This window comes from Heterocephalus glaber, unplaced genomic scaffold (assembly GCF_053883595.1).
Source record: "Heterocephalus glaber isolate CG9 unplaced genomic scaffold, H.glaber_assembly_v1.0 deba00000470, whole genome shotgun sequence".
In the NCBI taxonomy this organism is placed as follows: domain Eukaryota; kingdom Metazoa; phylum Chordata; class Mammalia; order Rodentia; family Bathyergidae; genus Heterocephalus; species Heterocephalus glaber.
In genome coordinates, this window is record NW_028258145.1 from 9,494,654 (window position 1) to 9,508,933 (window position 14,280).

Genomic DNA, 14,280 nt, shown 5'->3' on the forward strand with positions numbered 1-14,280 from the left:
CCTTACATACTCTCCTATAACCATGACTAGGGTCAAGATACAGAGCAGGGTGGGGTTGGCCAGCTTTCTCTGTAAAGGGCTGATAGTAAAAATGTTAGACCTTGTGGGCTGGCCGTGATGTAAATGAAAAAGCATTCCTGTATTCCAATACAACTTTTTTTTAAAGAAAGCACTCTGGGAGGCTGAGGCAGGAGGATCACAAGTTTGATCCCAGCATGGGCAACTTGGGGACTTAGCAAACCTCAAAGCAGAGAGGTGCCTCTGGTCTCAAGTTGCTTGTGTCCTTTTCTAGCCCTTTGCTTCATGGAAGAAAAACCAGGTCAGGATGTAGTCCAGCTCTATGGCCCCCAAACAAGCTTTGCTGTTCTTAGCCTGCTGGGCTGCTGTCCACACCTAGGGGCTTAAGTCACTGCACCAAATGTAGAACATTCCACCCCAAGAGACAAAAAGAGAGCTTGGATGTGAAAAAGGGAGAGAAACTGCAAGGAAAGGCATGTTCCTGACTACAGACTTGCTTTAAATAGGTGGGTTGGTGGGATTTCAGCCAGCCCTGCCCACCCACTGGATGCGGCACATCGTACGGGTATGGCCAGACACTGCCACCAGGCATGACTCACACTGCAAACCGTGACATTCAGGCATTATCACAAAGTGCCTGGCAAAGTGAGTTTGTTCAGAATAGCTTTATTGTGAGTCACATAATCTTGGACAGTACAGAGCTACAGATACCTGCTCTTCCTTATCCTAGATAGTCTGGAAAACTGTCAAGGGTGTGGCATTGTTAATTCCACTCACAGAAGCAGTGAAAGAAAGATGCATGTGTAGACATTCCAAAGGAGTTTTATACGGGCTCTGCCTTACGTGATTACAAAAATTCTAAACCATTTTCCTACTAGGGTTAAATATGGTTGTCTCCTTCCCTGGGATTGAACTACGTAGTAAGAAGGACTGAAGGGCTTAATAACATGAAGATCACTGGGAGGCAAAAGAAGGTAGTCTCAGGTGGCTGTGGATCTGTGGAGGCCCCAGCCATGATGCCCTCGGAGCCTCAGATGTCCTTTCCGCAGTCGGGGCACAGTATGTCGTCCCTCTCAGTGAGGAAGCCCCGCCCCACTAGGGACAGCGAGCACTTCTTGCAGTTGAAGCAGTCATTGTGCCACTGCCGCTCCTCGAAGGAGATGTACTTCGTGCCACCAAGACCTGCAAACAGAGGTGTTGCACTGGGTGAAGGCGGGCATCTAGGGAGAGGTGGGCACCTTGGACTGGGGAAGGAGCCATCTGGTCCTTCTCAGTGCTCCCCTCCTGTCACACGGTGTTAAAGTTTGGATCTAAAATATGCCCCAAAAGTCTCATGCGTTCTGAGGTAGGCCAGGTTGGAGGTGTCACTGGGGTGTGGCCTTGTTCTCCCTTCTTCCTAGCCCAGATGCCGTGAGCAGCTTTCTTCCACCATGCCTCCCACTATGCTGTATCTGCTGCAGATCCAGCTGACCATGTACTGAACCCTCTAAAACTGGGAGCCACACTAGCCAGTCCTCCTTTAAGCTTCCTAAAAGGGCTACTAGAGCTGGGGCTGGCTCAGTGTGGGAATGCTTCCCTAGCAGGGGAGAGGCCCTGGGTTTGGTCCTGAGCCCTGCAAAAACACAACACCAAAAACTTGTGACACGTAACCGATGCTTCTGAAATATAGATTGGCTTTCCTGATGCTGGACTGTGAGGACTGTGAGATGAACAGGCCACAGGGCCCAGGCCATTGGCCCTGGGCAGATCTCACCAGTGCAGGAGCCAGCAGTTCTAACTTTCTACACGTCTGAATCATCCAGGGTGGGGCTGGGGTTTTAAAAGTTCCAAAGCCAGAGTGACAGCTGCTGTCAAGTGAATCAGGATCCCAGCAGTAGTGTTTGAAGCTCCCTGTGGAACCCCGTTAAATGACAGCTTCATGGGACTGAGGGCAGGGGCTGCATGGGGTTAGAAAGTGGTTGCTGTTCTCTTGGACTGCAAAGCCAAGGAGATGCCACTGCGCTCTGTTACATCTCTGCTGCTCCACTTCTCCTGTCCTTCACCCATGCTGAGTTCATTACACTGCCTGGTGGAGGCGCATAGGGCTGGATAGGAGGAAGGAGGATATGATGGGTGGTTCTGGGGTGGTGGCACCAGGCTGGAAGCACCTTTTAGGAGCTCTACTGTTGCCCTGAGCCACCAGCCAAGGGGACAAATGACAGAAATGACAGTGAGACAGCCCCAGAGGAGATGCCCATGGTGGTCATGCTGCATGATGTCCTTAGGAGCCCGGATCAGCAAGTTCTGAACCACTGTGCCTGAGAGAGGCATCAGGGTCCTGTGATGCTCTGGCCAACAATCTCACCAGCTGATCACACAGAACGTTCCTATTTGTGTGTGCTCTGCTGAAACACGGACACTTGACCTCGTGCAGCCTAACTTTATAAACAGTAATCTAGACAGAAGCTTCTGTGCAAACAGCATTAGCGATTAACCCATTATGGCAAAAGACTGCATTTCCCCCGAAAGGATTCCAAGGGAGATATGATATGGAAATGACCTGAAGTAGACATCTTAACAGAGAAAAATGTAAGTGCTGTGATATTTTCCTTGTATTTTAGTTCCTCGAGAAACACCCTGGGCCCTGGGTTACACAAAGCACTGCTTACATGGCCTGGAAGGACAGTTATCAGTCAAGGAACTTGGCCCCAAGCCTAGGAAAGAGAAAGTCAAGGGCCAGAGCTTGTGGTGTGTTACATCTGGGGTCACACTGCCCACCAAGTTGGAAAGTCTGGTGACCCAGCCAGGCCACTGTGCATCCAGCGTGCCTGCTACCTTCCTCAGAGGGGCCCAGGCAATAGACCGAATGACAGGGCTGGGACTGACACGCTGTGGAACGTGTCCTGTGCCAGAACAGAATGGCCACTTCTTTCTCCCCACCCAGAACTGACTGTTGCCTCCGTACGTGGCTGGCATTTAAAGATGTTAAGTGGAGTCCATCTACTCTGCACCCCAAATTCCCAGGGTGTGTTTATTGCTTAGTCCAGCACCTGCTCTTCAGGCCTGGATGCTTTGAGGAATAGCATGTGCAAACCCCTTTGGAATGTGCCCTCTGCCCCTACCCCAACTCTGGCCTGTGGTGGAATAGAATCACTCCGATGCCATAAGACACCTTGAAGAACCCTGGAAAGCTGTGAACTCCATGCGTGGACTGACCTTGCAGACTGGTTTTGGAAATGATCCAGCCCAAAGCGGAAAGGATCCCCAAGAACAGGCCGTATGGGCCCAGCAGGTAGGGCTGACCGGAAGTGACCTGCTAGGGTGTGTGCACTGAAGGGAAGCCCAGGGTCTCGGGTGCCAGCCCCACCTCATGCAAAGCTTGGCACTCACCGCTGATGGGGTTGGTGCACCCAGCACACTTCTTGGCATATAGGTCACAGAAGCAGGTCAGGCAGTAGGCGAAGTCATCCCGAGCTGTGAAGCGCTGGCCCGACAGTGGCTTCTTGCAGGCAGTGCACACGAAACACTCACGGTGCCACGGCTGCTCCCGGTAGGTGACGCCGCCTGCTGTGATGGGCTGGGGGAAAAAGGGGATCAGTAGGGTCCTTGCCCTGCTGCTGTCCCAGGCCCCTGCCAGCCCCACTGAGAGCACATCAGAGCTGTCCCCCCTCCAGGCTGCAGTCACCCCGGAACCCCCATCTTGAGCTTCACTCCAGTGTGGCTGCCCTCATGTCCCCTGTGACACTGGTCCTTCGCAGGGAGCTGGGAGCTGGGGATGAGTGTCAGGGATGGTCATCCCACTACCCCCAAGCAGTGCAGGGGTCACATTGGAGACCACATGGGACACCGCATCCTGGTCCTAGTCCTTGTCCACCCTGCATGCGGATCTTGGCACCTCATTGTCCTTGTCCACAAGGTAGGGGGCTGGGGATGAGGGAGTGAGCTTGGCGCCCTCGTGGGGACCCCACCCAGCCCACCCCAAGCTCTGGGACAAGTGAAAGCCTCCATCCTCCCCTCCCTCGGTCTTAGGACATCTGTGAGAAGCCCCATTTTATCTGGTGTTTTTCTCCAAATGTCACTTCTCATATTCTTTCAGGGAATGATGAGCAATGGTAAGAAACAGGTTTCGGGGAGGGGAAGGGGTGTCCTAGAAGCCCTGGTGACACAGGCAGCAAGGACAGGCAGATGGGGACCATCTGCTGCACCCTGGTCTGCTTTTATCTTCTGTGTAGTAGCACACAGTCATGCCTGCAGTCTGCACATGGAGCTTTTGAAGTAAGACAGATCATTCCCATTTTACAGATGATAGAAAGAGTCCTAGAGACAGTGACCTGCTCAGGAATTAATTCAGAGCTAGCTAAGGAGAGGCAGAACTAGGTAGGGTTCAGGAGTTGATTCTGTATTCACAAAACTGTAAACTATAAACAACCAGCCTATAAATCTGCCCCTCCTCGTTCCCCAGAATAGAATCTGTGGGAACACATTGGGGGTGGTATCCCATGGGACCGGAAGGCTCCATCCACCTCCTGTCTGCATTCCCTACCTTTTTCCCTCCCACCAAGCTGACCCCCTGGGATCCTTGACTTCATCAGGCACTGCTTCCTTAGGGGAGCACTTCTGCCTGTATTGGAATTGGGCATTGGGTTCTCTTACCCACTGTGGGGTCCCTGGCACCCCAGGACCTCATCCTCCCCATTCCCTGGTGTGAACACGCTGTGTGTGTGTGTACCACAGGAAGTGTGGTTCGCATTTGTGTCCTGAGTAGGTCATGAGGGTAGGCAGGTTGACAGGAGAACAGTAAAGGGAAGCAGAGGGGCTCATGAGTTTGGTCTGAGGGCAGAAGGACAGCACTCTTCCTGCAGGGGATGTGGGGAAGCAGGTCACTGTGCCCGATCCACAGAACCCACCAAGCCATGCCAGTCAAGTGGCTGAGTCTTTCTTCTCACTTTATATGCCCAGAACTGCCTATATGTAGAGAGCATGCATACCCAAAGCTGTCCCGCATATGCAGGACGCCTGTGTACAGAGGCGGCAGCCGGGGTGGGATTGGGGTAGTATCCTGGCCCAGCAGAGCGCTGGACACGGGCTGTGCTCACCAACGTGGGGTGGTAGTGGCCCAGAGAGTGCAGGCTCAGGATCTCTGAGCACAGAGCGCCTGCTGGTAAGTGAAGCTCCAAGACACCCCTGGGGCGGGGGGGGGGTGCGTTTACAGCATCAGGGTGGCCTTAACCAGTCCATGAGCTGCCATGCCACCAAAAGGACCCAACTGCGCCTGACCCAGAAGAGGAGTTGCAGAACTCCCAGAAGAAACTGAGGAAACCAAGGTGTAAGACAAACCCAGAGCAAAACCAGGGTATAGGCAGAGGCAGAGCTGGGGCACAGGGAGGGATGAGCCACAGCTGGGAGGGCACAGGTGTGATGACGGGGCAGCAGGAGTGGGATCCCCCCCCCCTTCCCTCCCTCATTCCCTCCCCCTCCTTTCTTCCTTTCCCTCCCCTCTCTTCTCTCTTTGTCAAATTCAGCAGTCAGATTCTTGTTTCTTCTAGATCAATTTAACAGAGTAATAGGAAACAGGGAACTGGATCTTTTGCAAATGAGAAGGGCACCCAGAGATGGAGGGAGAGGGAGTTGAGGGAAGAGGATGTAAAAAAATGAAGATATGTCCTGTCCATGTGCCAACTCCCCACGTGTATGATCATCATACCCAGCAAACACAGACTCAGAAATACAAGGCAGAAGGAGATTTAGCTCAGTGGTTCCGCCGACTGCCTCAAAAGTGCAAGGTCCCGAGTTCGATCCCTGGTACCAAAAAAAAAAAAAAGAAATACAAGGTAGAGCCCAGGTGGTGGGTGAGTCCTCCAGCATCAGCCACAGTCAGGAGTCAATGTTCAGAAGGCTCTGGAAGAAGGCAGGGCTGAGGGATTTTTCCCGAGTGCCTTGCAGTGCTCACTTCTGCTGGAAGAAGCAGAGGGCACCCACATCCAGGACCCTTGTGCCACCCATAGGCCGCACCCTACCTTCCGGCACTGTACACACTGTGGTGCATACTGCTGCTCGTAGCAGGGCACACAGAGATTCTCACTGTCCTTGGGGATGAAGCTCTGTGTCCCAATCGGCCGCTGGCAGCGGTGGCACACAAAGCAGGTCTCATGCCAGCTGCTGCCCTTGTACTCCATCTTTCGGGTCCCTGTCACAGAGGAAGGGGACAGCACAGTCAGTACTGGGTGGCCGGGGATGCGACTGAAAGGGGACGTCAGAGTGGGCTTCACCTTCGCCGGTTAGTACAGTGGTCAGGAAGGTAAGAGGGAAATCTTTAGTCTCCCAGCACTGCAGAGCATCAGAGAGCTGAAGAGCTGGAGCAGTCCTTGCGCAGGGTGAATTTCAGAGTGTGAGGACCACAGAAGCCTCCTTTAGCCCTGGCTTCTGCTCCCCATGAGCAACCTCAGTCTGCAAATATTGAGTAGAAAATTCCAGAAATAAACAGTTCATTGGTTTTAGACTGCTCAGCAGTGTGATGATGTGAAGAAACATCACATCATCCCACCCCATCCCACTGAGATGTGAACTGACCGTTTTGACCATCAGATCCCTGCTGTGTATACTACCCACCCGTTAGTGACGGCAGCCCTCAGTCTCCAGTGTCATATTGACTGTCACAGGATGGCAGGTTGTGTGCAAGGAACCCTAATTTTACTTCTATAATGGCCCATTTAGTGTTCTACTGGTAAGGGTTCTAGCACATTAGTAATTAATCTCTTACTGTGCCTAACTGACAAATTAAACTTAATCACAGGTGAGCACACAGCATCTCTAGGGCTCCACACCCATGTTCCAGGCATCATAGGAGTTCTGGGCACGCATCCCCATAGTGGGCACTGCTGTGTGTTCTCGGCTATGAGCACCCTCGCTGGTTCCCAGAGAGCTGGGAATGGCGGAGGTGAACTTAAAGCTCAGCTGGGTTCAGTGTAGAGTTCTATGGACTTATGATACGGAAATGACCATGAGAGCCAGGCTGGGGTGTGTCTACATGGCTTTGTGTGCTTCAATCAAAATCTACTCATATCCCACTTAGCAGCTCTCCAATCCTGCCCAGCACCATCCCATTTCCTGGTGAACAACTGGTGTCATTTGATATCTCTGTCACCCCTCCATATGAATCAGGAAGTCCTATGTCGGGAGCAATGCTACATAATTTTTGGGAAAAATCATTTGGTTAGTCTAGTACTTCTCCTGCCTACAAGCTATGGAATTCCGAGACATAATTCCATTTTGGCCTCCAGTCACAACTGAGACCTCAATGATCCAGTGATGCTGTGATTCTCAAGGACAGGATTACACCTGCTGAAGACATCCTTGGAGGAACAAAATCTTCATCTACTCAGTTCCTCATTGTTCTTGGATTGTTACATCTTGTTTACACGGATGTAATGAACTCTCTGCAAGTCATTTGTTGCATTTGTTTCTGTGTGGTAAACTGGGGGCTTTCCTCTTTGCTGCCCAGAGCAGCACTGATCAGATCCAAAGCTCAGTTTCTTCTCAAGGTCTCATTTTTCTACCTTTCCTGTAATTTGCCTTGTGCTGCCATGGCTCGCAGGAGACTAGGACTTACTGCAGAGGTTCTAGTAACGTCCCCTTTCCCTGTTCCCTACAGTCCTACAGCATGAAACAGCTCACACACAAAGCATCCACCACTTACAGTGAGTTTCCTGCATACTCTACCAAAAAGTGTGTATATTTATGGCAGATATAATTCAAGACAGAAAACTGTACAAGCACTCTTTGTAGAAAACAGAAGTAAAGAAAGACTTGGAGGAGAGGAATACGATGAATGGGGAAACAGGAAGAATTTCCAACACATCAGTAGCTCAGCGCCCAGCCCGACAGCTGCCTGGTTTTCGGATGAGCTCTCACTGGTTTTGGTTGTTTTGTGGAGCAGGGGACTGACCCCAGGCCTTGTGCATACCAGGAAGCCCTTCGCCCAGCCCCTATGTGGGTCTCACCCCTGGGGTCATGGAAAGGAGCATGGCCTGGACTCCAGACTGGGCTCGAGGGAGAGGGTAGCACTGAAGCCACCTCTGATCCACTCAGGTGGGCCATGCAGGGTGACAAGGTGCCCATGAGCCAGTCTTTCTTGCCACTCCTGGCATCATGATTGTGGTCCTGGCAGCAAGGTGGGAGCTGTGCCTCAACTGGCAGCTGGTCAGGTGATGTCTGTGTCTCAGGGACACCGAGAGTCATCCCACTGCTACCTCCTTAGATGTCATTCCTGGGCCACTTCCTCGTCTTTCTGTCCCTGTCCGTGCACACTCTATAACACATGCAGGGTGTGATTGTGCGAAAGCGCCGGCGTGACCTCACAACCTACGGGATTCAATATGGGCGAAGGGTCCTGGAGCGATGTTCCATCAGGCAACGCAAGTCCAGGGAGAGACGGTGGAAGGCGTTGGTGTCCAGGTAGCCTCAGTGTCTGTGGCTTCCGGGCCAGAATCCAAAGGACGCTGCAGTGGATGAGGCAGATGGGGGTCATCAGAGCACTCTCTTGGCCAGGCCTGTTGTGCCATGATGCAACATGGCCAGCAGGTGGCAGGAGCATGCCTTGGCAGAAGGAAAGGCTCAGCTCCTGTCCCCAGGAAGGGACAAACACCTCGGAGTCCTGCCCCCTGCTGCCTACTTGGAGGCCGAGGGCACCTGTGAGAAGTCCTGGCTAGTGGGCTGAGCACCCTGGTCTTCAGTGGACTCTGATTCCAATGTAGACATCAAGAGACTGGGGTATGGGTATGAGTTGGGTTGGGGGGTCTTGTCCCACAAATGTCAACTCACTGCTGAAGCTCTGTGCCACTCGTGTTATTTTTCATCTTAATCAACACAATGTCGGTACTTCCTTGGGATTTATCGTGATCAGCACGTATCCAGTGAGTGTTCTGTGTGGGGGACTTGCGCATTCTCTAGTTATTCAGAGAGGAACAGTGAGCTGAAGACCAGTTTTCCTATTGTGCTGCACAGCACAAGGATGACAACTCTTCCAATAAACTGAAAAACCAAACCAAGGCAAGCGTACATTTCGATCTGGGGTTGCTTGATCACTGCCATATCCTGCATTCCCGGGGCTGCACCTGTAGACACCTGCCTTGGGCACCCATCCATTTTTCCTGGCAAAGTGGCATGAAGCTGCCCCACCACTCAGGGGCCTCCCCACCCAGAGCCCTGGGACCCTGTGCCTGTGGGGACGGCCCTGTGGCCCAGCCATTGTTCCTGCTCTGAAATTCTGTCCACCATGCAGCCTGATGACCAGGGCTCTCCAGCCCGGCCTCCCTTGTTCCTAATCCAGGAGATGCCCAGCTACCCAGCACAGTTCCCTTCAGAGAGCTGAAGTGCTCGGTGTTTGGCTGTTTCCTATCATGGATTTTCTCTCTGTAAACACCATGAGAGATGGAAGGTATGGTGGTTGGTTTTATGTGCCAGCCTGACTGGGGACTGGTACCCAGTGGTTTGATCAAAAACCCATCTAGCCAGACACAGGGGCACACACATGCGTTCCCAGCTCTTCAAGTGGCTGAGGCAGGAGGAATGTTTGACCCCAGGAGTCCAAGTCCAACAGGAGCAAAATAGTGAGACTCTGACTCTTAAAAACAAAACAAAACAAAAAAGAGCCCTGCATAGATGTTGCTCTGAAGGTTTATTTTAGACATAGCATTTGCAATCAGGAGCCTTGGAGTGAAGTAGGCTGCCTGCCATGACACAGGTGGCCCTCATCTAATCAGTTGAAGATTGTGCAAGCAAAGACCAGGGTCTCCCCAGGGCCAGGATTTCTTCTCAAGATTGCAGCAGAGAAAGCCTGCCTGGGCATCCAGTCCTGTGGTGTGGATTCAAGTGGTTCAGATCTGCAGGATCACTATCACCCGAGCTGCCAGCCAGAGGGGCGGGTCCCTTAAGATAAATCAGTCTCCCTGAACATGGACTGTTTCTCTAGAGCCCCTTACACATTAGGGCAGGGTAAGGTTGGTGATGAAGTTGAAGATCCAGGAAATGCTATATTTTCTGTAACAGGCTGGTCTAAGCATCTGGTCTGTAACACACATGGAACTGAGAGATGAAAATCACTTTGGTGAATCTGCAATAGGGTCTTTTCCCCACCTGGTCAGAGGGCACTGAGTGCCACTGAGCCTCGGTGGTAGAGACCTGTGGTGACCCAGAGACCACACGTCCATCCTTCAGGTGTGGAGACCGAGGCTGGGAGCGGCAGAGGCCATGGAAGCCAGCAGAGAGTGCCAGCCTCTGCCCTCTGCCCATGCATGGGGCACACGGGGTGCGTGCCGCGTGCCCTCTGACTCAGCTACGTTGCACATGTGGTGCAGATGCGCAGGTGCCCGCGTTCCTGTGTCCTTTCTGACATCCAAGGCAGCAGGATGCGTGGGGCCCAGGATTCCACCTGCAGCCCACACTGTACTTTCCTCATGGTGGGGCCAGGCTGTGGGGTGTCTTAGGTCCCTTTGTCCTCATTCAAGGCTTCTCCATGGCACTGAGGCCCTGGGGTCAGCCCTAGCGCCACACAACACTAACTCAAGCCCCACCCCCCTCTGCCTTTCCTGGGCAGCCCCCACTTCTCTGAGGATGTCCTGACCCACCTGGCCCAGAGACCCCATGCCCCCAATTCCTGATGCTGGAAGAAGCACAGGAGAGCTGGAGTGGCCAAGGGCTGAGACACAGAGTAACTAAGGGAGAGGACCACTGTGGGGACAAACAACACTGAGCCTGCAAAGCTGGGCTGCTGGGAATTCAGGGAAGGCGTGAAGGGACCTATGGCAGGTGGAGAAATGGAGAGGAAAAGGGAGATCAAGTAGTGTGCCATGATTCAGGCCTGGTGGGGTGTGTCTGTAATCCCAGCACTCAGGAGGCTGAGGCAGGAGGATCTCAAGTGTGAGGCCAGCCTGGGCTGCACAGCACACTCAAGGCTGCCTGGGATTGCAGAGTGAGACCTTGTCTCAAAAACTCAACATGAAAACAAGTTTGCTGTGAGTCCCAGGGGAGCCTTCCGTGGGTTCTTGTCACGAAAAATCTATTCCAGCCCTGTTTCAGGACAGCGGCATCCTGCACTAGGTCACCTGGCTACCCACGGCCTCATTTCTTGGGGCCACCATCACACACCATTCAGGCTCTGAGTTTTCAGCCTCTGTCAACAAGACCTCATGAGCGACCTTCCAGCCTGGAGCTTTTCCCTTCCGAGTCACGGGGTAGCCCTGTCCTCCCTGGGGCCCTGTCAGCAGGGTGCTTTTGCCCTTTCATGGTGCTGTTATTTATTCTGAGGTGGGGTCTCACCCTTTTGCACAGTCCGACCTCAAGTTCCTGGAATTAAGTAATCCTCCTGCTTCAGCCTCCTGAGTAGCTAGGACTACAGCTATGCACTATCATGCTGGCCCGCTACAGTTACTTTTAAGCTGCATTAGCCAGAGCTGTGGTATCAATAACAAACCATCTTGCTGAGGGCCTACGTGTCTCCTTTTTAAGAATCACTGCTCCTTATGGATGGCACTTATATCTTCCTGAGATATCTCCCGTATGTCAGTCTCCCACTCAGACTCCTCCAGAGTCTCCTCAGTGAGCAGACAAAGCAACCAGATCAAACAGAAACACCACGGCTGGGTCATCCGGGCCTTCCAGGAATGGTAGCTCTGACTCCAAATTCTCTTTGAACTTAATTCTCTTCACATGTCAGTGGGAACCCAACAAGGAGAGATGTAGGGTTATGCAGATGCCGCCTTGCTTTTCAGAAATCAATGTTTACCCTGTTAAAACTACAGACTCAGAGCCCTCGACTTAAGTTCTTTTCATGTGTCTTGCTATTATATTCATTAATGAAGTGAATTTGTAAAATCTCTTTGTGCCAGGGGCATCAGTGCATGCCTGTAGTCCCGCTACCTGGGAAGCTAAGGCAGGAGGGTCATTCAGCCCCAGAGGTCAAGACCCACCTGGGCAACATGGTGAGGCTTTATCTCTTTTTCTTTTCTTTTTCTAAATCCTTTTTAAGGAGGCTTTGCGTTTGGTTCTATTTACTAATAATGGGAATTCAACTTCTTTAAAATTACTTGTTCAAATTTAATATATTTGGTAGTCCTTTTAAATTCCCCAATTAAGAAACCTCAGGTTCTTAAGCAATTATTGAGATAAATGTACAGTGACAAATCACAAGATATCTTAAATGTCAAAATAGTTTATATATTAAAAAATTTTCAACTTAAAATCATAATCCCAGCTCACTTATTCAATTTCATACTTTAAAAATCAGATCACAATGAGAGGGACGGGGATTTAGCTCAGTGGTTCCAGCACCTGCCTCACAAGTGCAAGGTCCTGAGTTTGATCCCCAGTACCAAAAAAAAAAAAAAATCAGATCACAAGGTCCAGGGACATAGCTCAGTGGCGCTGTACCTGCCTGAGTTTGATCCCTAGTACCAGAAAAAAAAAAAAAATCAGATCACAAGGTTAATTTACTTTTTAAAAAACTTCACACATTTTATCAGTTATCTAGCAGGCCATTATTCCTGCGGGCTGGAATCTCAGTGCTGCCCCTGCCTTTACTTCTAAGCCTCCAGGTTCTGGCCACAGAAGCCACTCCTAGTTGCTGTATTTTCCAGGGAAGTGGGGCTCACTCCCAGGCTGTGCCCAGTTGTTCAGCAAGAGGGCACTGGCAGATCCCCCAATTCAGGCAGGAGTCCAGGCCCCCAGCACCTCTGTCCACTCTGAGATGTCTCTGCCACTCCTTGGACTGGAACTGGGCAGCTTGTGGCCTCCCAGGGTCCCATTCGGCTTCTGATGGGGAGTCTGTCCCTTTTCTGGGGACACACAGCGGAGCAGCTCCGGCATGGCCAGGTGAGGTGTCCACAAAACACCCTCGATGTTCAGATCTGACTGGGTTCTGCTTTCTGGCCACACCCTGGCCCCTCTGCTTCCAGCCACTGTGGACTGCTTACACGAAGGGTGTCCCCGATGGCCAATGGCTCTGGACAGGCCCAGGACACAGCTGTCCTTTTCCTCAGCTGTCCAAGCTCAAAGCAGTGGACTATCATCCTTGGGCTCAGCTACTCGCCACTCTCATCTCTGCACGTATCTGACAACATTTTCTTTGCTAATTCTGCATTTTAAGCTCCCTTATGTTTTTAAGAGGGCGGTGCATTTTTAGGGGGAAGCCCAGCACCCTCTTGCTAGACCCAGCCCTGTGTCCCTGTTACACAAGAAAACACTGTGTCCATGCTGACTAGGTGGAGCTATGTTGGTCGACATTCTTTGCAATGAGAGATAGTGGCCACATCCATTGAGAGTGTGATGAGCCATCCAGTGGGATTCAGAGGACATGGGAGCACACACTGTGCCACTGTCTAAAGGACCATGTGCTTCTGTACCTAAGCCCACCCTGCAGGTCCCAAGTGCTGCTATGTGAGGTGTCAGCTGCACCCAAACACACACACACCAAGATCTGCTTCCACCCACGGCCCAGCCTTCCACCCTGCTCTGACCGAGACCCCGAGTGCACTGACCGGGCATGATGGTCTTCCTGCACTCCTGGCAGCGGGACGAGTACTCGTTGGAGTAGCAGTCAGTGCACAGCAGCTGGTCCTCCTTGACGGCGAAGGGCTTGTCCACCAGCGAGCCGCGGCACTGCGAGCAGCAAAAGCAACCCTGGTGCCAGTGTCGTTCCTTGTAGGACAGGTCCTGCGGGCAGACACAAGTGTGCTGTGAGGGCTCAGGCAGGGACAGAGCGGGGAGGGAGGGGCATGGGTAGGGCATGGAGGGCCCAGCCCCTGAACAGACAGGATAAGGAGAGAAAGAGCCCAGGAGAGAAGAGGGTGGACTCTGCACTGCCCTGGGCCTTGCCTAGGGGATAATAAGAGATCTTTGCATATTTGCCTTTTTAAAATGACAGCCAGCATTTTGAGAGTTCCAGACAAAACCAAAATAACCACTTCTCTAGCCAGTGTTGCCTTGGAAATGCTATTCCTCCAATGCAGTCTTTCTTTGAATTCCCAGCTCAGACCCAGATCCGCGCCATTTATTAATGTGCAGTTGCAGAACTGCAGGCCCACCATATGGTTTCCAGACCACAGCCAGACCTTAGGTGCCCAGAATACCCGGGGGAGGGAGGCTGCTCACACAAATGGCCACCGAGAAGTGTCCCCAAGATGTCTCTATCACCCACGCTGGAGCCGAACTGCAGTTATGCAGGGGTGGGGTGTGAAAACTCAACTCTTAGACTTAATTAGAAAGCCCTAGGGCACAGCTAAGCCTGGA

At 52.1% G+C, this 14,280-nt stretch overlaps 1 protein-coding gene across 10 annotated transcripts in view; it reads right to left on the bottom strand.

Moving 5' to 3' along the window:
- Positions 1–668: 668 nt before the first annotated feature.
- Positions 669–14,280, bottom strand: part of Fhl2 (four and a half LIM domains 2) — a 54,008-nt gene continuing 40,396 nt past the window's right edge. For 9 of the 10 annotated variants that reach the window (XM_004844485.4, XM_087204115.1, XM_087204117.1 and 6 more), the window contains 4 exons: positions 13,530–13,704; positions 6,015–6,184; positions 3,388–3,574; positions 669–1,200 (listed from right to left, as the gene is read on the bottom strand). In XM_004844485.4, coding sequence (XP_004844542.2) covers positions 1,049–1,200; positions 3,388–3,574; positions 6,015–6,184; positions 13,530–13,704 — 684 coding nt within the window. In that variant the 3' untranslated portion in view covers positions 669–1,048. Of the gene's footprint in view, positions 1,201–3,387; positions 3,575–6,014; positions 6,185–8,362; positions 8,496–13,529; positions 13,705–14,280 lie in introns of those variants that run through there. The other variant, XM_021258144.2, reaches the window with a different exon arrangement.